Source organism: Neodiprion lecontei, chromosome 5, assembly GCF_021901455.1.
Source record: "Neodiprion lecontei isolate iyNeoLeco1 chromosome 5, iyNeoLeco1.1, whole genome shotgun sequence".
In the NCBI taxonomy this organism is placed as follows: domain Eukaryota; kingdom Metazoa; phylum Arthropoda; class Insecta; order Hymenoptera; family Diprionidae; genus Neodiprion; species Neodiprion lecontei.
This window is the reverse complement of record NC_060264.1, coordinates 11,758,961-11,781,141: the sequence shown is the minus strand read 5'-3', so window position 1 is coordinate 11,781,141 and position 22,181 is coordinate 11,758,961. Positions and strand designations below refer to the sequence as shown.

Here is a 22,181-nt window from a genome sequence, read left to right as displayed (position 1 = left end):
ACTTTATTGAACAATAATGCCTTCGCTTTTAGGGTTATAAGATTCAATTTGATGATATAATTGGAATAATGAGTAAGAAAGCATTTGACCGTGCTCTAAAATCTACGTGTACGAAATTATAATACGTGAAACACTAATGTTAGAATTTAATATATTTCCCAAGGTATTTTTCTGAAATAGCCCTCTAATTACCACTTGCTAGTTTAATTTTTTTACTCTGGATTTTCAATTCCATTGGGTAGCAGTACTAGCAGTTGCTAATCCTTTTCCTGCAATCACGCAGCGGCAGCAAGGTTCGGTAGCACACTCACAGTTGGGCATCAAAAGTACAGACAATATGCACTGCTTACATCTCGCTCGTAAAGTTATATCCAGTTTCAAACAGACTTTTATTATAAATTAACAGGCATGGACTTGGCAGTGGAATATGATTTCAATCATTTTTGACAAAGGATGAACATATTTATTTGTGTATATAATGTTCTCGTGAAATGATTTTTTTTTGCATAACGTGATTGAATGCATACATTTTTGATTAAGGAACGTATTTTTGTGGGTAATGGCCACATTTGATTTACTTGGTGAAAGGTTTTGCACCGGAGGTACTTTTTGGGATATCTTATGCGATTCAACTTTGTATATTATCATTGACATAAATCACGCCCAACTATTTTTACTGTAAAATATATTATAATTAATCACTGGAACATGCCGTCAGCAAATCAATATACAGTCTGACCTCTCAACAAGCTCGCTTCCCCCCCAGTTTCTCGCCGTGAACTTTCCCCCACTCCAACTCAATTTCCAAGCTCCAAATGAGCACGCCGATCATAAAAGGGCCTATTCGCACGAAATTCTGTGAAAGTATTGTCCACAGGCCGAAAGAGGGATGTAAAAAAAAGGTATCAAATAATAAAATGATAATTGTATTTAATAATTAATAATCATTTACAATTCTTACATTTCATACAATTCCTACAATAATCAATGGCGAGAAGAATGGTTCGTGAATATGATTAACGATATAAATGTTGTAAATATTTAAATAATAATGAATTTTGCAATGGACTGTTGCATTGTTGAAAAAATCTGCGAAAAACGCATAATATTTCGTTACCGCCACGCGAGAACGCTGGAGGAGCTGCTCGCGCGCCGGCGTTTTTTATAAAATCATCCATAGTGACAATATATGTGACCCGATTATACTGAAATTTTCGGAAAGTTTTGTTCAAACATCACGGAGAAAACGGCTCGCTGGAAGTTTTCTCAAACTTGAAGTTCGTCGCATACTTTTTACCGCCAAAGTTTCCGAAACCCAGTTACCGGTACCTCGCCATTTGTTATTAAATATAAGTGAACAAACGCAATATTCATGTGTTCTATCGAGTTTGAAGGTGTGACGTATGTATTCTAAATATATTTAAAAAATTTCAAATCCTTTTAACAGTTATTGAGCGAGAATTGGCGAGTTGAGTTTTGAAAAACGAAGAATTTGGACGCGATGAAAAATACAATTTTTATTAATTATTACTTTAACTAATAATCTGATTTGAAAATTATGTAAGCAAAAAAAGTTGACTTTTGACAGGTTTAGTTAGTGGTATTTTTTATTTTTTTACTTGACACCTTTTATTTCATCCCGCTTTCTGTCTGCGGACAATACTTTTACCGCATTTCGTGCGGAGAAGCCTTTTTATGATCACCGTGCCCAATTATTCACGTGCGAACCTCTCAATAAGAACGTCCAGCCTACAAGAAAAGAAAGAGAGAAAGAGAGAGTCAGTGAGTTAGGAGCGCACGCATGGCTGGGGTACTCGAATTCCCGGAAAAACTCTTCCCCGCGGCGGCTTTTGCGGAGTTATTGAGAGGTCGGACTGTATTTCCCACAGTATGGTAACAATTTTAAGTGTACTTTATACTTTTCCAAGAATCGCGCGTCTCGTTCGATTTATCATGTATCGAAGTGTCCGGATAATAATGTCCTGGATCTAGGATACGTTATACTTGCAGCGTACTGTAAGAGGTGGCGCAGAAGTTTGAACGTCGAATAAAATCCCAGGTTCGATTGAGAATTTGATTTGTGGCAATGAAAGAGTAATTAATGAGAGGCACGGTCGGGAGGGTACACGAGGTCGAGATAGTAAGTCGTCGACGCTGACGCCGATACCTGGTTATTGCCATAGAAACTCTAGTGCACATATACGTAGTACGTCGGCAAAGGTAACCGCCTACAAGACGCCGCTAAGACCAAGTACGTTGTGAACGCGGCCCAGGGTGACCCTTGCAATCATAGGGTCATACTCGTGATGTATTGGAGCCAATGATGCCGTTAGACGCTAAAGTGCAAAGTTGTTAGTCATGTAGCCACCGCATTTACCGCAGGGATGTGCTTTTAAAACATCCAGATGTGTTGAGTGTTAAGCGTTAAGTGCTGAGCGTTAAGTCTTGAGTCTCCAGCGTCGCTCCTTCACTGCCTTATCGTTTCTTTCGTGATCCGTTTTTCGTTTCTTTTCTTATATGTTCGATTCTTCCGGTTCTTTTCTTTCCTTGATGCTTCGCTTTCTGTTGCTTTCGTCATTTTCACCGCATCGCACCGTTTCCCAAAAAAACCAAATGGTAAATCCTGATACGCGTAACCACGCGCCACTGTAATTTTCTCCCAAGATTAGTACTATGTGTGTCGGAAATGTCCGTCTCAAATATGTATACTATTAGGTTGATTATACTATTATTATGTATACACCGATTTTGTTTGTAGCGCGCGCGATTCAACTTGCTTAATTTTGATTGGCTGACATCCATTTTCCCAATCTGATCGTCGGGTCACGGTGTAGCCGCGATTCATTACGCATTGATCACTCTGCCTCAGTTGCAATTGTTGACCAAGAAAACAAGAATACACACGCACGCACGCACGCACGCACAGACACTAGGGTGCTTTTTTTTGGACTATTCTTTTTTTTTCGGTCCCATCGTGAAATTTTGTTGGAAATACAACAAAAAAAATTCCCTGAAAGATTGAGCCCTTAATATTAATGTCAAGTGCTCGCCCAAGGCATGTAAAGATTTCCCGCTTAACATACACGTAAGCTTTAATTTTTTTCTTTGACACATCTACAGTTCAGAGGCATTCTATGGTGTAGTCTAGGACGTCGGTAGGATTTCTTCGGAATGAAATGCTCTACAAAAGTGCTCATTGCGGTGAAGTCGTAACTCACACCGGCGAAGTCGTACGGGCCACCCAAACCCAATTTTTTCATAAAATTCTTGTTTTTTTGCCCCTATCCCGTAAATGAGAAGAGCTACAAAAAAAAAAAAAAAAAATATTCGACAATCAATAATTCGACAATTTAACTCAATAATTCATGAAAATTCCATACTTCCTCACCTTAAAAGCCCAATATCTGAATAAATATCGATGTTAGCAATTTGGTTTTCTGGAACTTTTTTGTAGGAAATTAAATTTCCTACAAATTTGTTGAATATTTTTTTTTGTAGCTCTTGTTATTTACGAGATACGGGCAAAAAGACAAGAATTTCATGAAAAAATTGGGTTTGGGTGGCCCGTACGACTTCGCCGGTGTGAGTTACGACTTCACCGCAATGAGCATTTTTGTAGAGCATTTCATTCCGAAGAAAACCTACTGACGTCCTAGACTACACCATAGAATGCCTCTGAACTGTAGATGTTTTGAAGGAAAAAATTAAAGTTTACGTGTATTTTAAGCGGGAAATCTTTACATGCCTTGGGCGAGCACTTAATATTAATATATTAAGGGCTCAATCTTTCAGGGAATTTTTTTTGTTGTATTTCCAACAAAATTTCACGATGGGACCGGAAAAAAAAAATAGTCCAAAAAAAGCACCCTACACACACACAGATGAATGAAATGAATGAAAAATTCTTTTTTTCCAACCTGCACGGAAAGTATGCCTTTTCGTGCATTTGAAGTGGCTTTTTCCCGACCGGTGACAAATGACCGGGCGCAAATAACCTATCGTAGGAGGGCGCCGCTTCGAAGAATGCCGGGCGCAAAATGAAGTGGAGTACCGCTTCTCTGGTGCACTCAAAGGCAAACTTTCGGTACATGTTGTGAACAAAAAGTATCGCGTGCACCACGGGTGGAAAGTGATATACTTTCGTGTGAGTCTCAGCTGAGCCGAGGTGTGCAGAGGGTCGCCGAAACTCAGCTGAAACTCGCACTCGCGTCAGTCGCTCACTTTCCGCCCTAGATACACAATGTACTACTATTTATCCCTGACCGCATCAGTATAAAACAGGCCATAAATATTTCTTGAAATATAAAGTCTGTAGGTATAACACAGAATAAAATATTTTTCTCAAAATGCTGTTTTTGTCTTAGCATATTTTAATGAGAAGTATCTTGACGTATAAAGAGTCAAGTAATTCCTCAGTGATTATGTGGCCTAGTACTGTTACAATAACGGTATAAACGCAGAGAAAGATAGAGAGAGTACGGTAGGGTAGTTTTATTTATCTTGCGACAGGTCCCCTCTGACAGAAGGAGGGAAAGAGAGAGGAGAGAAAAGTGCAAAATAGGAGAAGAAAATAACGCAGTTTAATTGCCGTGTAAAACAGGGTTGTTTCACCGTCATTGAAGTAACCGTTGGTAATTTATTAGAGTGAGGTACCCTGGGTGGCAGTAAAATGATAATTAGCGAATCGTAAATCTGATATATGTGTTTGTGGGTACGAGATACCCTGCAGGCAGTAGAAACTGTCCAATTACGTTGACGGTTAATGTCGTGTGGCCGCGGGCTGCCTCAGGTGCCTACGTATGTACGTTCATACCGGAGAAGCCGACATGTGCTGGTGCAGGTGCCTTGCGCACGATCCACTGAATCGCGAATCCCATTCTCAGAAGGAATTCTGAATGCGCTGACCTTTGAACCCCGTCGTTAAAACCGCGGTCTCACCGTAACACGCCTCCAGGTAATGTAATTAATAATTACCTCGAGTTCTAATTACTAGAGAATCTCGACTCGATCATTAAATATTCACGGTGACACACCCACCCATGTTTCACCTACAACATTCACTTAAGCGTCACCCATTTATACTTGCAACTGAAACTTGACATAGAAGATGTATGCTGATGTTTAATAGTCAAGTCGATAAGCTCAAAATGGTCTAAAATAGAGATACTGCTCTTAAAATTATGTGCGATAGCTCATTGGATTCGGAATGCCGCCTAGACAAATGCACTAAAAAATTTTATCAGCACATAAAAAATTGCAAAAGTTATAAACAATTAAAGGTGAAAAAAAAGGCATTTCGTTTTTCGCTAATATCTCATAGACTATTCATATTTCTGAAATTTTGAAAAAAGATTCTTAAAGAGGAAGAAATTTCCAATAAAAAACTACTAGCTCCCGGAACTCTATCTCCATTATTTATAATTTTAATTTAACGCTGAAAATGGGTCTCCGCGCTTCGTTTTTAGGTCGCGCGCACGGCGTCAAAAGCAAGTACGACACGTTGATTAACTTTTTTAAGGTATTGAATATTTTTTAAAATTTTGAAAAAATTATGGTATATTTTGAACACTTCAAAAAATTTTTCCCCGTTGGAAATTTTGCTTAAAGTTAATTTTTCAACAAGTTAAACGACTGTTAAGTAACAAGATTTTCTTCATCTTCCGTCTTTATTGTAAATGAAAAAAAATGTTTGAATAATTGTCGCAAAAATATTTCGCTTCTTGGAGCCTTTCTTATATACATGCTCAACAATATTACGCCGTAAAAGTTAGAGAAATATTCATACTTTGTTTATAATAATTTTTGTACTCGAAAAAAAAATGAAAAATCCAAGTAATACTGTTGAAAAAAAATTTTTTTTTCTCAATTATGATATTATCGTTTTTTTATCAATACAAAATATCAATTGATTAGCAAAAAAATTTTTTTCCGCCATTTGTTCATAAATTTTTTACAAACAAATTGATTATTTGAATATTTTTTCAAACTTTTTTTTCACAACTTTATTATATTAAAAATATTATGATTTAAAAAAAAAATTTTTTTTGCTAACAACAATTTTTTCTTGTTTTGTACAGAATTTCCTTGAAGGTCTATAACCGCATCTGCATTATTTAAAAAGTTAGAAGTCATAAAAGTTCCAAAAATATCGAAAAAAACATCAGATTTTATAAACAAATGCGGATAACAACAGATTGACAATAACTACAAATTTTTTTAGTAACTCATTCGAAAGATCGTTTAATTCTTTATAAAATCGACTAGAATGTTCATTTTCGTATCTGTAATAGTTTAAAAGTTATATTAGTTTTTCAGTAGACAAATGAAGCAGCCGCTGCAACTTTTGTAGCACGTGTTTTTTAAAATAACAATAGAAAATTGAAAAAAAATTTTTTCCATATTTTGTTATACATGGTTGTTTTTGCAATTTTTAGAAGTTTGAGAAAAAAATACAACAAAGTTGAAAACTTGTTTGTAACAAATTGATAAGTTGATAAACAATGGAATTGTTGATAAAGAAATTTTTTTTTTGTTACTTGATAGAGGGCTGTCAATTATGATTTTTAGATAAAAAATAATTTCTTAACTAATTATTTAAACAATAGAAATATTAAAAAAAACGATTGTAAACGAGTAAAAATTGTTGTTAGCAAAAAAAAATTTTTTATTAAATTATAATATTTTTAATATAATAAAGTTGTGAAAAAAAAGTTTGAAAAAATATTCAAATAATCAATTTGTTTGTAAAAAATTTATGAACAAATGGCGGAAAAATTTTTTTTGCAAATCAATTGATATCTTGTATTGATAAAAAAAGAATAATATCATGATTAAGAAAAAAAACATTTCTTTCAACAGTATTACTTGGATTTTTCATTTTTTTTCGAGTACAAAAATTATTATAAACAAAGTATGAATATTTCTCTAACTTTTACGGCGTAATATTGTTGAGCATGTATATAAGAAAGGCTCCAAGAAGCGAAATATTTTTGCGACAATTATTCAAACATTTTTTTTCATTTACAATAAAGACGGAAGATGAAGAAAATCTTGTTACTTAACAGTCGTTTAACTTGTTGAAAAATTATCTTTAAGCAAAATTTCCAACGGGGAAAAATTTTTTGAAGTGTTCAAAATATACCATAATTTTTTCAAATTTTTAAAAAATATTCAATACCTTAAAAAAGTTAATCAACGTGTCGTACTTGCTTTTGACGCCGTGCGCGCGACCTAAAAACGAAGCGCGGAGACCCATTTTCAGCGTTAAATTAAAATTATAAATAATGGAGATAGAGTTCCGGGAGCTAGTAGTTTTTTATTGGAAATTTCCTCCTCTTTAAGAATCTTTTTTCAAAATTTCAGAAATATGAATAGTCTATGAGATATTGGCGAAAAACGAAATGCCTTTTTTTTTCACCTTTAATTGTTTATAAATTTTGCAATTTTTTATGTGCTGATAAAATTTTTTAGTGCATTTGTCTAGGCGTCATTCCGAATCCAATGAGCTATCGCACGTAATTTGAACAGCGGTATCTCTATTTTAGACCATTTTGAGCTTATCGACTAGACTATAAGGTGTCCACTGTCCATACATCGGAAAAACGATAATAAACTGAGTATCTATCCTAGTAAGTGTTTTCACGAGCTATAAAGATTCACCGCTTTGAATGGGTTTCTTGATCGACCGACTAAACTTTCCACCAACTTTATTAAGTGGAACAAAACGTAGTGTGAACTAAGTAAATCGTGTATTGTGATAGTTGTAGAAGAACATGCGCATCTACTGTAATGAAGTGAGAGGGCCGCGTACCAGTAGCAGACCGTATTTCGTCGATAACGACGCTTCGAATGCCTATCAAAAAGCTGTAAGGTTAATCGGTTTTCTAAGTTTATAATGTAGTGATGTGATTTTTGTCAGAGCCAGAGACTGCAAACGATAAGAATTCATAAGGTACGGAAGATTGTGGTATCGAATGAGAATTTTCAGAGCTTTAATGGATCTGTCTTTCTGCTCTGTTCTTTTTTTGCCTTTTTTCCCTCTTTCTAGCATGAAGCAAATAAAATCGAACATTGTTTCAACGATATCGAAGATTTAAGAAAAATCTTGAGAACTATTGAAATTCCAAACTTCAAGTAACACCAAGCGATTTCATGTATACGTGTTATTCAGATTATAAAGGTGGTAAGGTTGATCCCTCGTGGACAAGTACTCGTCTCAGCATTGGAAATCTCTTTCGCGGTCTATTGCACGCTGCATATGATCATTCCTTGTACGTAATGATCGGTGGGCACAGCTGGTCTTCACTGTAGGGACGGACAAATGTTTAGTTATAGAACATGAGTATCTCATTATTGAAAAAAAGAATTTTACTATATAAAGGAAACACATAACTAAACCACAATTAAATCAATTATATAATAAGCAATGTGATTTTTAGAATAATTGTTGATGAACCACAGTGAGGAAATTTTATTTGTTTATCAGTTTGTACAGCTTGTGATCGACGAGTTAGTAAGTCGAATGAAGTTTACCTTGCGCTGGTAATAAACTCGAATTGATGATTTTTCTGTACGCTCTGTTGGAATGAAACCTGTCTACTCTAGGAGGAAATAGCTGGACCCACTTCGCAGCAAGAATACATCTAATGATGCTAGTCGCGATAAGCCTGGTAAATCCGTGTATCCCATGCCCTGCAGTTTGCGCAGATGATGTTTGTTACACTTATTGTTACCCTGCGTTCCTCCCACAAGAATATAGGCACTACATCCTCCTCTTCGTCTTCCTCTTCCTCGTGGACTGTAGTCACGACTAATCCCCACTTTGCCGTGCCACGTTCTTCATATCTCGGTCGAATGCCGTCAGGAAAGAGAGAATGAGTTAAAAAGAGAGGGGGGAGAGAGGGAGGGAGGGAGTTTGCATTTACGGTCAAGACGCTTAATTTTTGCACCCAGCTTGTCTGGTGCTAGTTTTGCGGGCGTGAGAATACCGGTGACCCCATCTTCCTCTTCCTTGATGACCTCCTATTCGAGGTAGAGCACATCTTTTCATCGGTACATTTTCTGAAGTCAGCATCCAATGAGGCTGAATGCTACGTAAGCAAAGTTTTCGCGTTGCTCATTGAAGAATGTTCAAAACCGCCCTCCTTTCATCACACCTCTCAATTAACACTGATCCATTGTATAAACTGTCGGTACGGACCAGATTGTCTCGTGTTTAATGCTCCCATTTGGCGTTTTTTATGCAATTCAATGTGAACGAAGAATCTAACAACTCTTCGGAGTAGCCCAAATGTGACTCGACTTCGATACTCAAATTCTTTAGTGTCGTGGAATCGTTTGGAATGTTTGAAAATGGAAATTGAGTTACTGCAAAAATCTCCCTTGACATTTAGCTGTGTAATACTGTTGTTTCTACGAATTTTCGTCTTAAAAATTTAGCACGTTCTGTTGCATCGCAATCAAATTTAGCCATGGTGATAAGATTTTTCACACTGATGCCAGGTTGCAAAACTTGTTTGTCACATCTGATACTGCAACCGTGTGCTTCTGTATATTCATTTTCAGGTTTATTCACTTAATTTTGTTTAAAAAAGTGTTGGATTTCTGATACTACCTAGTCGTGAAGTATTAATTTGAAGAATTCATAAGGTAGAACAAGTTTTGTCTTGCATTGGTTGGTTTATATTAGCCAAGAAGATGTTTTTAGTGTTTGTTGGGGTTGAACGTGGGAAGAATTAGAAACAGAAGTGAACAAAAAAAAGAAACTACCGTAAAACCATAAAAATTAAATTGAAAAACGTGTAATTTAATTAAAGATGTGACGGTTCGTGTAATCATGAGTATACGGGATTATATGCTTTATCGCCTGTTGGTATGGAGGAGGCCGGTACTCGGACAAAATTTTTATGAATCCGGCAGCCACTTCTTAATCCTATATGTTACTCATGGTGATTTGATAATTGAATTAAGACAATCTGAGAACGTTATATTTACCCAGTAACTCGTCAAAGGAATTAATACCAGTCGCCCTGGACCACCGGCTCTTATTTTGAATCTATAGCTAATACAGTCTCGTGGATCTCTAATACGACTTTGAAGTTCGAGGTTTGGTGAGGGCAACTGGCATAATGGGGCACTGATACGTTGCCTGACCACCGTTGAAGATGGAACAACTGAACGCTAGGACTCTATCCTGGGGCCCTCCCGGATTTTCTAAAGCGATGAGCTCTGCTACTGCGCAAAACGTAATAGTGTTACCTCCAGTTGTCCGCCGATTTGTACTAGTTGTGACGTTGTTTATTACTCGGAGCTGGGTATCAAATCGGTAGGAGAATAATTTGTGATGGTGTTAGATTGTAAATACTTGTAATCAACGTTCAATTCTATGAATTGATGTCGTTTAAATATTGAATGCGTATCAAATTGAGCAGATGCCATTGTGTCTCGCCACAATATCTGCTGTATAATATGACCATCGTCTATTATTTATTCAAAAACAATTGCTACGTGTAGTGTTTCGTATTTTGACAACTTAGTATCTGAAGCTTCAATCTTGTCGTAACCGATATTGGTTTGATCAGTCTAAAAGTATGGTGCTATGGCTTCCTTCTAGATAGCTTAGGATCGCTTCAGATCGACTTTTATATAATGAGAGCAATCTAAGTATCCGTAGAAAAATATACGTAATAACAGTTACATACGTAACGAGAAAGATGCAAGTAGTCACGAATTTATATTTTAATTGATTGGTTATGAAGTTTGTAGTCTTTTTAAATGATGCCAGGTGATTTAGTAATAATATTGCGCTCAGTTTATACCGTTTGAAGCGAGATATTGGGAATATATCACATATCATTGGAAAGTCAGTGGTACTGATGGATAGGCAGATGCAGTTAGTGGTTGGCAGGCCAGTAGAACTTGGTTCAGAATAATGAGAGATCCATAGAGTGCCAACTTTGGAGCAACTATGGGCTATTTTTTTGTATTGGGGCGTTGTCTTGTTGAAGTGTAATGTTTGTCTGTTTCAACGCATTTATAAAGGATAGGAATGGTCCAATTGACTGTGAAGCATACAAAATAATAAGCAATTAAAAAAAACGTTCCACTTTATTGCTTCTCATTTTTTAATGTGTGCCACGTGAATCAAAGTAACGTAACATATATGGAATATGGTAGGGTATCAATGTCAACTGTGAGCTTCGGAGCTGTAAGCAGATTTCGTTTTTCGATTGCGTCGTTCGTTATTTATTTGAAGCTTCATGTTCGTCTAGTCTATTGTTTCAGTAATTCGAACATATTCAAGGTGGTAGAAAACAAGAAATCAATAAACAAATGAGTCATGCATTTGGTGGAAATGAACAGGGTGTGCTGATCTATTCATCTTCTACATGTCACGTGAATAAATGTAATGGAATGAGAATTAACGTACGTAACATACTGTTTAATTTGAGGCATCACGACTATTCTTCCACTAGCTCTGGTTAGCATTATTTTCTCGGATTCATGACAAGCGAACATCCTTCGTATGGGTATTTTTTTACTAGCCATTCGTGCGTGCCACAAATGTTTCTGTCTGTTATTCAGGCTGTTTTTTAAATTTGTATATATCGTATCGTATTGCTAAGAGAATCTGATTTGTGCAATCACAAGAGCCCGTAATGCGCAAGTCAGTAATAATAAACAAATGCCACTAAATCACGGTACTTCCACTAATTCACTCTTACGACACTCGATCACTGTTTCATTTATTTACTTATATAACTCCATTAGCATGGCCAAGTTTCACCAAATTTGCGATTTAAACCCAAAATTGCATAACATATTATTCAATAATAGTAATTCATTGGAAATATTTTCACGGTTAACAGCGTGACAGCGCCATTAGGCAGCCTTTACGGGCAACAGCGCCATCGGCCGGTGATTATTAACAGCTCTATCCAGCGGCCATCTTGTTCATCGACTCACTTCGCGACTTTGTGATCACTTGCTGACTGAATGCGTATTCAGATTCATGCCAAAATCAATAGGCGGTGGGATATCGATGCCAAATATCTGTGTTATAAACTTTTATTCGATTGGTATACGCATTCAATCATAATCGTGCAGCCAAGGCGCTCCGGCGTGAAGAAGAAGAAAAATTTTTTTTTCATCATCTTCGATAGCTAACAAATACGAAACTGCTTGACCGATTTCGATTAGACTTTAACACTGTGGTTGTATGGGTCGGGGATACGAGCCATGTAAGTCTCACTTCAACATATTCACGCGTTCGCAAGATATAACGTCATGCTTGTGCACATGAAGCTCGCTATTACCAACAAAACGTGATTTTTGTTCCAGTCGTACCCTCTCAAGTTTCAGACGTCAAGTGCATTTAGTCGCAATTGTCCGGAGCCTGGAACACCAAGGATAAGTTAGGAAATTGCTATGTGTGTATTTCAAAACATAAAATGGTGTTACCAAAAACCTGGGCATAAGGCGCAACGTGTTTTGTAGCAATATATCCATCGCAGCGCGAAATAATTTATAACCTTTCCACAAAGACGTGAGAACAGAGACATTTTGATTATAAATTCGTAGCAATTTTTAACTGTATCTCTATGGGATTTTGGAGTGCCAGCACGACAGATTGAGTAAATCGTATATACATTTTTTTCTTAGATTAATGAAATTTTAGAAATTTTGGGAAATCATAGTATTTGTAGTTGTTATGCTTGTGTGGTAATTGAGAAACGTGTCGAAATATGTTGTAAGAGTACGAAAAATCTAGGATCCAGATACCAACAGAGTATCATATCCTCAAAGTAAGTACGTTATAAGTGCGTTGGTGTGTCATAAATTTTTTTTATATCAGTTTTGGATGAGCATTCAAGCGCAATTGCACGAATTATCATTTGTCAAAGCCAGATAGCTTATTTTAGATAGAGCAGAACTGTAAAATTTGATTTGCTCAATTTGTTGACCTCTTCTTAAAGTTCATTTATTTTGGAAGCGATAATCTTGAAGTTCGGTGTATATAGGTAGTCGAAATCAAATGGCATTGTTAAATTCTTGCAAAATCTTTGAATGTTCTGATTTCATGTGAAGCAGAATCAAATTATATGTAGCATAGTGCATAGTGCAAGTCAAGTTTTGCATAGTGATTATTCCTTACCGATAATTCGAAGCTTTGAGGAAACACGTCAAAAAACCCATTAAACTTCTTCGATTTGAATTACTCAACATTTTAACTATCGACGAAGTTTTATGAAACAAACACTCTACCGCCGGTTTGGATTTCTCGTATTTAGTGTCTTCCTAAATTAATATTGGTTCAAGTGATATTAAAAACTCGTGTTTTTCCACAAGGTCTTCGCGTTACACTTTTTGCGTGAATATATGAAATAATTCCGCAGCTATGCCGGTACCATTAAGCACGTAAGTCGCTATCTAATATGCAGTGGTTAACTATCAAATTATATTTCTCATTAGCAATGGATTTTTCGTGACAACTTTTTTTCTTCGTGTTACGAGGATAGCTACAGACTTGTTGCTAACATGACTTATTTCAATGACTTGGAGGTATCGATGATATTTCTGGTCAGATGTTGGTAACCATGTAATATTCACACTTTTGCAAGAATTTTTGATCATGTAATAAGTAGCAGAATTAAGGTATTCGTAGAGAAGAAAAATGAAATTATAGTAATGATATTTGTAACTTTGAAGTGTTTACGTCGTTCCGCTTAGTGGACTTGGAGAATTAGACTTCCGTGGCGTCCTCTTCGTAGTCGAGGATAGAGCACACATATATTTAGAGCACATCTTGAAATAAATAAACATACAAACGTGTACTGAGTCGGGATGTTACGTGAGTATCGTATAATATTGCTTCCGCGTGTGAAATGAAGAATACCACACGAACGCTGTACATCTAATTAAATCCGACATGTAACGACCGTATCTGAGCACGCACACTCACTTTGCCTACCGACGGATTGCTTCTTGGCTCGAGATCGGACGAAGCTCTTCTTCTCCCTGCCCCCGTTCGCAGCAGCAGCAGTCCTGAATGAGCAACTCGGTATCCCGATATCTTATTCTCCGTGTTCCGATCACCGGTGCTTCTGCCTCTGTTGCACCCTGGATAACTCATTTTTACACTGAGACTATTCTGCCCGTTGAGGTGAGAGTCTACGAAAATAAACCTACTCTGCCTTGTAATTTACTCGATTATCACAACATGAATTTGAAGTAGATTCAATCCAACTAATGTCTGCCCTTTTGACCTATATTTTCCTGTATCTCTCATACGCACAGTTCCCAAGCTAACTATAATGTACTCTGCATAATCTATGACTATGTGGTAATTCGTAGGGATTTTAATGCCAATCAACTTGATAATTTCTGTGATGCAGTCAGTATTTACGATTTTCACTCCGCTCGTGTTTTGTACCTTGTGCCGTTCTCCACGACATGTCGGAAACACACTACCGATATCATGCTTGACCTCTACATGCTCAGCAATCCAGATATGATACGATCGTTTTGTCAGTCATCAGCTTCATTCATTGCGGCATATGACATGATCAGTGTTGAACTACTACTCTGTGCCATCCGCTCTTCTTCATCAGGGTCATATCGGGTTCGTTCATATTGCAGTATTGAACTGGAGGCATTTTAAAATGATCTCGTGACGTGCGACTGGCAGTTATTCGAACATCTCCCCACTATTAGCAGTAGGCTTGAATGTCTGCAGGATAACATCACATCTGACTTGGACCTGTATGGTCCCTATGTGGTATGTTTTCGGGAGACCAAAAAACTCCCCTGGATCTCGGAGGAGTTGTTTCTTCTGCAAAGTATGAGGGATACGCTCTATTCGTTTTATAAGCACTCCAAAATGCAAGTCGTAGTGCGGGGGTACCGAAAGGTCAGAAATGATATTCATAGGCGTGTTTCGGAACCCTGCTTGAACTGTATTCTTGCTCAACTGTCCGGAGTACACCAGCTCTCTACGCTTTAATGGAATTGAGAAATTTAAGTATCACGCCGGCCTCATCCAACATCTCCACTGATTCAAGCAATTAGCAAACTTACCAAGTAAAATTCTATCATAATTGTATGTAGCGCCTCTTCGGAGACTATCAACTATTTACAGTTCTTATTTACGGTAACAATTAATTGAATCGTTCTGTTGAACAAGTTTTAATCGTTATTGTGTTTTTACGTGACATTAATACAATTTTGATGTTACGTATCATTTATGAATTTAAGACCATTTTCGCAGAAACGTTTTTATCTTTACCAATGCTCGAATAATGAAATTGCAGGACCGTAGAATTTCAAGCGTCAATCCTGTCGGCTTCCTGATAATTTCGATGTCAACCCCATTTATTTTGGCAGCTAACGTCCTTCCACGCGGGTTCTGTGGGCCGAAAATTTTCCTGCGCCTGTGCCGCTATATCCGAGTATCCTTTGCAATCATCTGCTTAGTGTCTGTGACCGTGCGCACCGTACAAAATAGTAACTTATGTATCTCATGTGCATATTCAGATAATAGATCGTGAAAAAAGTTTGGCATCGTCTCTACTGTCAGTTGTATCATCATTTTTATCATGAGCCAAATTGTCAAGTACCCGAAGGAACAGCGTACTGTCATTTTTATGGTTATTGTTATTATCGCCCAAATTATCAAGTACGCGAAGGAACGGAGCAGGTACTGTGCGGGTCGTTTGTTGCGCAAAAACGTACATCTTTTTTGCCAAAACGCTTGTTGCACTTACAATAGCCAATTGGCTGAGAAATCTGTTTATGCATTGACACAGCCGTTAGACTTGAGGTTTTCTGAGATAAAGTCGAATACAAATTGGTGCCTAAAATCGCGAGTTCCACTTTGGGACTTCTGAGACCCCAGCGTGGCATGCGAGGGTTAATCAAGAAAGTCGTGGATTTATTAGACTCTGCGAACGAACAAAATTTGTGCCAGTATAAACAATATTAGAAACAGTACTAACGACAGTATTAGAGATGCAATTTTGCCAGAATATTCAGATAGCTTGTCAATGTCATCATTGCCGTCTCATAAATTACTTCTGCAAGTCAATAGCATCATTATGTTTACGAGAACTTTCGGTATTAGCGAAGGCATTCGTAATGATACGAAATTACTGATTATAGAATTTGGAAATCATTTTCAATCATCAAAAATCAGTGAAATAGTGCTTTTGAATAAAGTCACATTATATTGTGAAGATGCACACCCATTCAGAGTCAAGTGAAGGCAATTTCCCATAGAACTAGCATTTGAAATTACAATAAATAAAGTTGAGGGATCAAACGTAGAGAAAATTAGTATTGATCTTCGAAAAAATATTTTCAATCACGGTCAATTGTACGTAGTCTGCTCAAGAGTATGCTCGTGGAATTTGTTCGTATAGAAGAAAATGTATTATGATAATCAACGAAATGAAAATGAGATTGAATATTATATCCATAAATAAAATTTATAAGAATGGAAGTATGAAAAAAATTAATTCGGAATGTATGCACTAGTATGATTATCATGAAATACCAATACTAAACAAATGTGGCTCACGATTAGATACTGGAGAAGTTGAGCAGATTATTTTATTCTCGATGCCGTGAATGTGGTGTATTGTTTGAATATATGCCTCCTTCTCTGAGTCTAAGTTGTTGAAAGTCGGCAGTGGCGCTTTTTGGACGATTACTATTCACCAGGAAGTCATTTCCGATGCATATGCTGGTCGTTGTTGCAAGCTGAACTGTTCCGATTTTATTATGATCTATGACTTACTAATTGTATGAAGTAGAATTCAAGAAACTCCGAGAGTAAAATTAGTTATTATTGCTCCGATTGGATGATTAAACTTTGACCGCATTGGTTCTCTTAATTTATAGCTAGATAAACGAAAATTTTCGTGAAATTTTCTACAGCATGTTTAGAAATTTTAGACGTCATCGTTTTTTCAAAACTGAAAGTCTTTAGCAGCCTTTAATCTGTTTTGTCTGTTTGATGTTAATTTCTAAGGAACAGATTTTACTCAACCTTTTCATGTGTAGTTAGTCTGTGAAAAATCCAGCCAATATTCAATAATGTCTATACTCGTTCTTCCCTAGAGACTGTTATTCTTGTATCGTGAATGTATCTTGAACTGCGATTCTGATGATTCTATTTGAACACGAACATCGCGGTAACTTGATAAAGAATCAGAAAAAAAGTGATACGTAGATATGAATCTCTATAGAATCCTGTTGCGAGGTTTATGACCTTGTAATAATGAAAGGTGAGGAAGGTCGAGAGACTTGCATAAGTTTTGTCTATACGTGTACAATTTGATTGTGAGTGAATCACCCAAAGACAAACGGGAATGTATTTTTGTGTGGCTGAATCTGAAGCGACAGAGAATGAAATAAATTATTGATCGTATCTCTCTTCGTTTCTGTTGCAGGATGGAAACCTTTCAGGAGGCTGGTATTCAGATGCTCAGAGAATTCCGGGCTCTCCTTCAACACTCGCCTCTTCCTCTACCGGGAACTCGGCTTCTTCAGCTGCTAGCGCTTAATATGTTTGCCATCGAGACGACGCAGCTCAAGGGTGAGTTGCAACAATATTTATGCCAGAAGGAATTATCGATGCTGCACAGAAAGAAATGCTGCGGTCACAATAAAAATCATCAAATAGTAAATATTTCAACTAGTTCTTCGGTAGAATTTGCAGAAAAAATGCCAATTTTCACCTTCACACATTGCGAGTCAAATTCCGTACATTGTATTGACCACTTCGTTATTAGAGGAATGAGTCATGGTAACATTTATCCTCCCAAAAATCACCTCTTCTGCAAAAAAGCTTTCGCCAAGGACATTAAGTGTGGTTATTACCCACAAAAATACCTTCTTTGATAACAAACGTATGCGTGCAATCGCTGTATTCAAAAAACTCATTTCACGAGAACGTTATAGACAAATAAATATCCTCATCCTTTATCAAAAACCGGACAAGTGGGAGTAGGATTCGCGCCCTGGAAGTTCCACGCAAATTTAATTATTTTTTTTCTATGGCATATAACTACAAATTAACTATTTTCGGACTTGTAGTCCGGTCAATTTAGACATTTCGAAACACAATAATTCCGACAGAGCTGAATTTTAGTAGAGACCTTGGGTTCACCATTATAAAGAAAAAGAAAAAAGTCCCCATCGATACCATGTGTGCTAAAAAAGTTATTCAAGGTCAAAGGTGAAAATTTTCGGTTTTTTCGATTTTTCTCGTTAACGGTTAATTTTATGAAAAAAATAGCTCAGACCAAAATTGTGGATCATAAAGTTGTCCACAAAAATGGTCTCTATACTTTTTTTCTTAAGAATTATCATTTCTGAGATCTCGCGATTCTAAAAGTCGAACGAGTTACATTCTATATAACATGCACGCATATTATATATGTCACGGATATACATAGTATATGTATAATATATGTAGTATACATACATAATGTATATATAGTATATATTATAGTATATATACGGATATACATAGTATATATGTCGCATCACCATATTGTATGATTGTTACATTTTGATCACCGGTTGTATGACGTTGATGGATCTTCGAGTATCTAACAGACATATAGTATATGTATATTAGACTGACTCAAAAAAAAAAACTATTTTTTTTTTCGATCTCCAGCTTCATGAAATCATAGTTTATAACATAATATTAGACCTCGTGAAAGGAAATCGCCGTGCGATTTTTTTAAGAGATGCCGCATCGAGATTTTGTAATTCCCATCTGATTAACACGTGAGAAATCCAATTCTGACGGTTGGAGAGAGATAATAATTTTTCTATGCAACGAACGGAACTCTATATAGTAGCGCTTGACAGTTTATATGTTTTCTTCGAATGTATTTGACGGATATTATTCAACATTTTAATGTGAGCCAGTCGAGGAAGCTGGGAGTTTATCCTAGGTACCCATTTTTCGAAAAGGCGAAAAACCACGTTTTACGCAATGTTGAATCACTCGAAGATCGTGCGATTAAAAAATTTCTCCGATACGGCGATTCAAAGAAAACATATAAACTGTCAAGCGCTACTATGTAGAGTTCCGTTCGTAGCATGGAAAAATTATTATCTCCCTCCAACCGTCAGAATTGGATTTCTTACGTGTTAATCGAATGGGAATTACAAAATCTCGATGCGGCACCGCTTAAAAAAATCGCACGGCGATTTCCTTTCACGAGGTCTAATATTATGTTATAAACTATGATTTCATGAAGCTGGAGATCGAAAAAAAAATAGTTTTTTTTTGAGCCAGTCTAATATATACTATATATATGTTAGATACTCGAAGATCCATCAACGTCATACAACCGGTGATCAAAATGTAACAATCATACAATATGGTGATGCGACATATATACTATACGGATATATACACTATGTATATATACTATATATATTATACATATACTATGTATATCCGTGACACATATAATATGCGTGCATGTTATATAGAATGTAACTCGTTCGACTTTTAGAATCGTGATATCTCAAAAATGATAATTCTTAGGAAAAAAAGTATAGAGACCATTTTTGTGGATAACTTTATGATCTACAATTTTGGTCTGGGCTATTTTTTTGATAAAATTAACCGTTAACGAGAAAAATTGAAAAAACCGAAAATTTTCACCTTTGACCTTGAATAACTGTTTCAGCACACATGGTATCGATGGGGACTTTTTTCTTTTTCTTTACAATGGTGAACCCAAGGTCTCTACCAAAATTCAGCTCTGTCGGAATTATTGTGTTTCTATCACTATTTTTATGTCTAAATTGACCGGACTATTATTCCTTTACTTCTGTTGTGAAACCATGATTCTAAGTCAATGGGAAGTACACTAGAGGTTTTGATGAGTGGGTTTGTGACTATCAAAATATGTGTTATAAATGGCTGTATCTTTTGATTGCGTTGACTTGGAAGCCTGCATTTCTTACACCTCCAAGGGACCTTACACTTCAGTATATGATATTAGATTCTACTTGATACCTCTACCCGTTCCTAAGAAAAAGGGTCTTCACAGAAGGACAGACAGACGGATAACGACGCGATCCTATAAGGGTTCCGTTTTTTCCTTTTGAGGTACAGAACTCTAAAAAAGAATGAAATCACGTACTATTGCCAAGTACATGTCTGCTAATTTCCAACAAAAGGAGTGCATATTATCTGTGCTTTTGACGCCCCACTATAAGTGTGCTACCGAACCTTGCTGGCACTACATGATTGCAGGCTATTGCAGAACTGGCAATTGCTACCTAATGGAATTGAAAATTTAGAAAAGAAAAATTAAATTAGTAAGTCATATCTGGCGGGCCTTTTTTCAAAAATACCTTGAGGCATATATATCAGTCGGTGTTACCTAAGCTGGGCCATGAAAATAATAGCATTGCCGTACCGTAAGGGCAAAGCGATGGCAATCCGGCTATCGATGTGTACGAACTGACAGTCTGTCGCTGGTGAAATTTGCCGAGTATCAGTTACTGTGCCTGAACTGGTAAAATAAAGGCATGCCCAGGTTAACGCTGTACCAGCGTTCCCAGGCGGGCTCATTAAAAGGGTAGTTCTTCTCTGTTTACTGGGTAGGTAGTCTCATATTTTGATAGAGATACAGAAAATTAGTTATGTTATAATATGAAAAAAACTTGATCTAGATTGATGGTAAATTTTATGAAATACGGGCCTGCATTTCTCATCCAAGCGAAGCGATTGTTTTTTTTCCCTTCTCATTTCGTTACATGCTGGTAGACGGAATAAAAAAGAGAGAAATAGCAAAAGGTGGACGGATGAAAAAAAAAAAGATGAAACAAGAAACAACCGAGCCATTTTATTACGACTATAAAAGAATATAAAGTAGCCCGAAGCAGGAATTATTACCATTCAATTATACGAAGACAGTTGTAATTAAAAATATTAAAATCGTAAGAACTGGGATAAACTTAGTCCCTTGAGTGCGCATACGAACAGTCTGCAGTCTTGTCGCGCCTGCTGTCTTCTGTTTTTTTTTTTTTAGTGTAGCTCGCTTCAGTCCTTACTTCCTGTAGTTACGAATCTGAGGCGTACTCTATTTCTTCCCTGTTTGTCTTTTGTGTTTTGTTTTCATACACGTACTCGATTTTTACCTCGTAATGTAAGCCTTGTCTGACAGTGAATCCGGCAATTCCAAATCCGAAAATTGAGTTGGTCAAATTGGCAACAGGTACCACCGTGTTCAGGGTATCCCGAGTGGTACTAATTCTGCAAAAGTTCAACGCAAGGGTCGCATTTTGAAATGGAAGTAGAAAAAAAGCTTATTGCATTGTGAAATGTAATTTTTGTCTGACTTTTATTGAAATCAACTGATCATAAGTTATTTCATCGATTTCAACCTTATGAATAGACAAAAAAGGGTCGCATGGCAAATTATTTCGAGGTTCACAAAAAATCGTGACACTAATCCTTCTTTTTATAGCTCAAACGGTCGCCATGGCGTGACGTCAATTCATCAGGATTTAAACTATTTCATGGAATTTATTTACAGAAAACGTGAATTTTCGTCGAATTTCACTCGAAATCGGTCGAGTTGTTTGTCTTGTAACTTGAATTACAAATTTTTGTTTGTATACAGGGCCAGATTAAAGCGGAATGGTCGAAATATTGAAAACCAGTAATATGTGCTTCTAAGTTGACGGAGACAATTTTTATTCAATCTGTAATACTGCGAGGATCAATTTTATTACCATTGATTCAACTCACAGAAAAGATGAAAAGTGGCGTTGACCTCGTCGAAGATTCATTAAGTAATCAAATGCCTCGTATCATCTACGAGTGTCTATATTTGACAGGACAATAGTTATAAAGATAGACTGCGCACTGAGTTGAAGCCGTGACAAGACAGATAGAACAATAGCTGCAGACATTTTCTCTCACTCCAATCAAGGACTTGGCGGGGGAAACACGTAGGCTCATACAAGTATACCGCCCGGCTGGCCTGATCCCTTTCCTCACTTGGTGGCTGCTCCCCACTCTTCCGATCGTGTGACAGAGAGAGAACTCCGGCAGGTTAGATCTGTCCTTCGGTCTCGGCTTCAGCGGCCCCGCAAGACCGCGCTGTCTATCTACCGTGTGTCCATGAGGAAAGTGCGCACCT

At 36.8% G+C, this 22,181-nt stretch overlaps 1 protein-coding gene and 1 long non-coding RNA gene across 5 annotated transcripts in view; one reads left to right on the top strand and one right to left on the bottom strand.

The window, feature by feature from the left end:
- The window catches only part of LOC107216926 (telomerase-binding protein EST1A-like), a 248,382-nt gene that overhangs the window by 64,983 nt on the left and 161,218 nt on the right, over window positions 1-22,181 (top strand). For all 4 annotated transcript variants that reach the window (XM_046742016.1, XM_046742017.1, XM_046742015.1 and 1 more), the window contains one exon: window positions 17,448-17,593. In XM_046742016.1, coding sequence (XP_046597972.1) covers window positions 17,448-17,593 — 146 coding nt within the window. The remainder of the gene's footprint in view (window positions 1-17,447; window positions 17,594-22,181) is intronic.
- On the bottom strand, window positions 7,690-8,797 carry LOC124294803. The gene is made up of 2 exons (XR_006904731.1): window positions 8,533-8,797; window positions 7,690-8,304 (listed from the first exon to the last, which is right to left on the bottom strand). It is a non-coding gene; the product is annotated as an uncharacterized LOC124294803 (long non-coding RNA).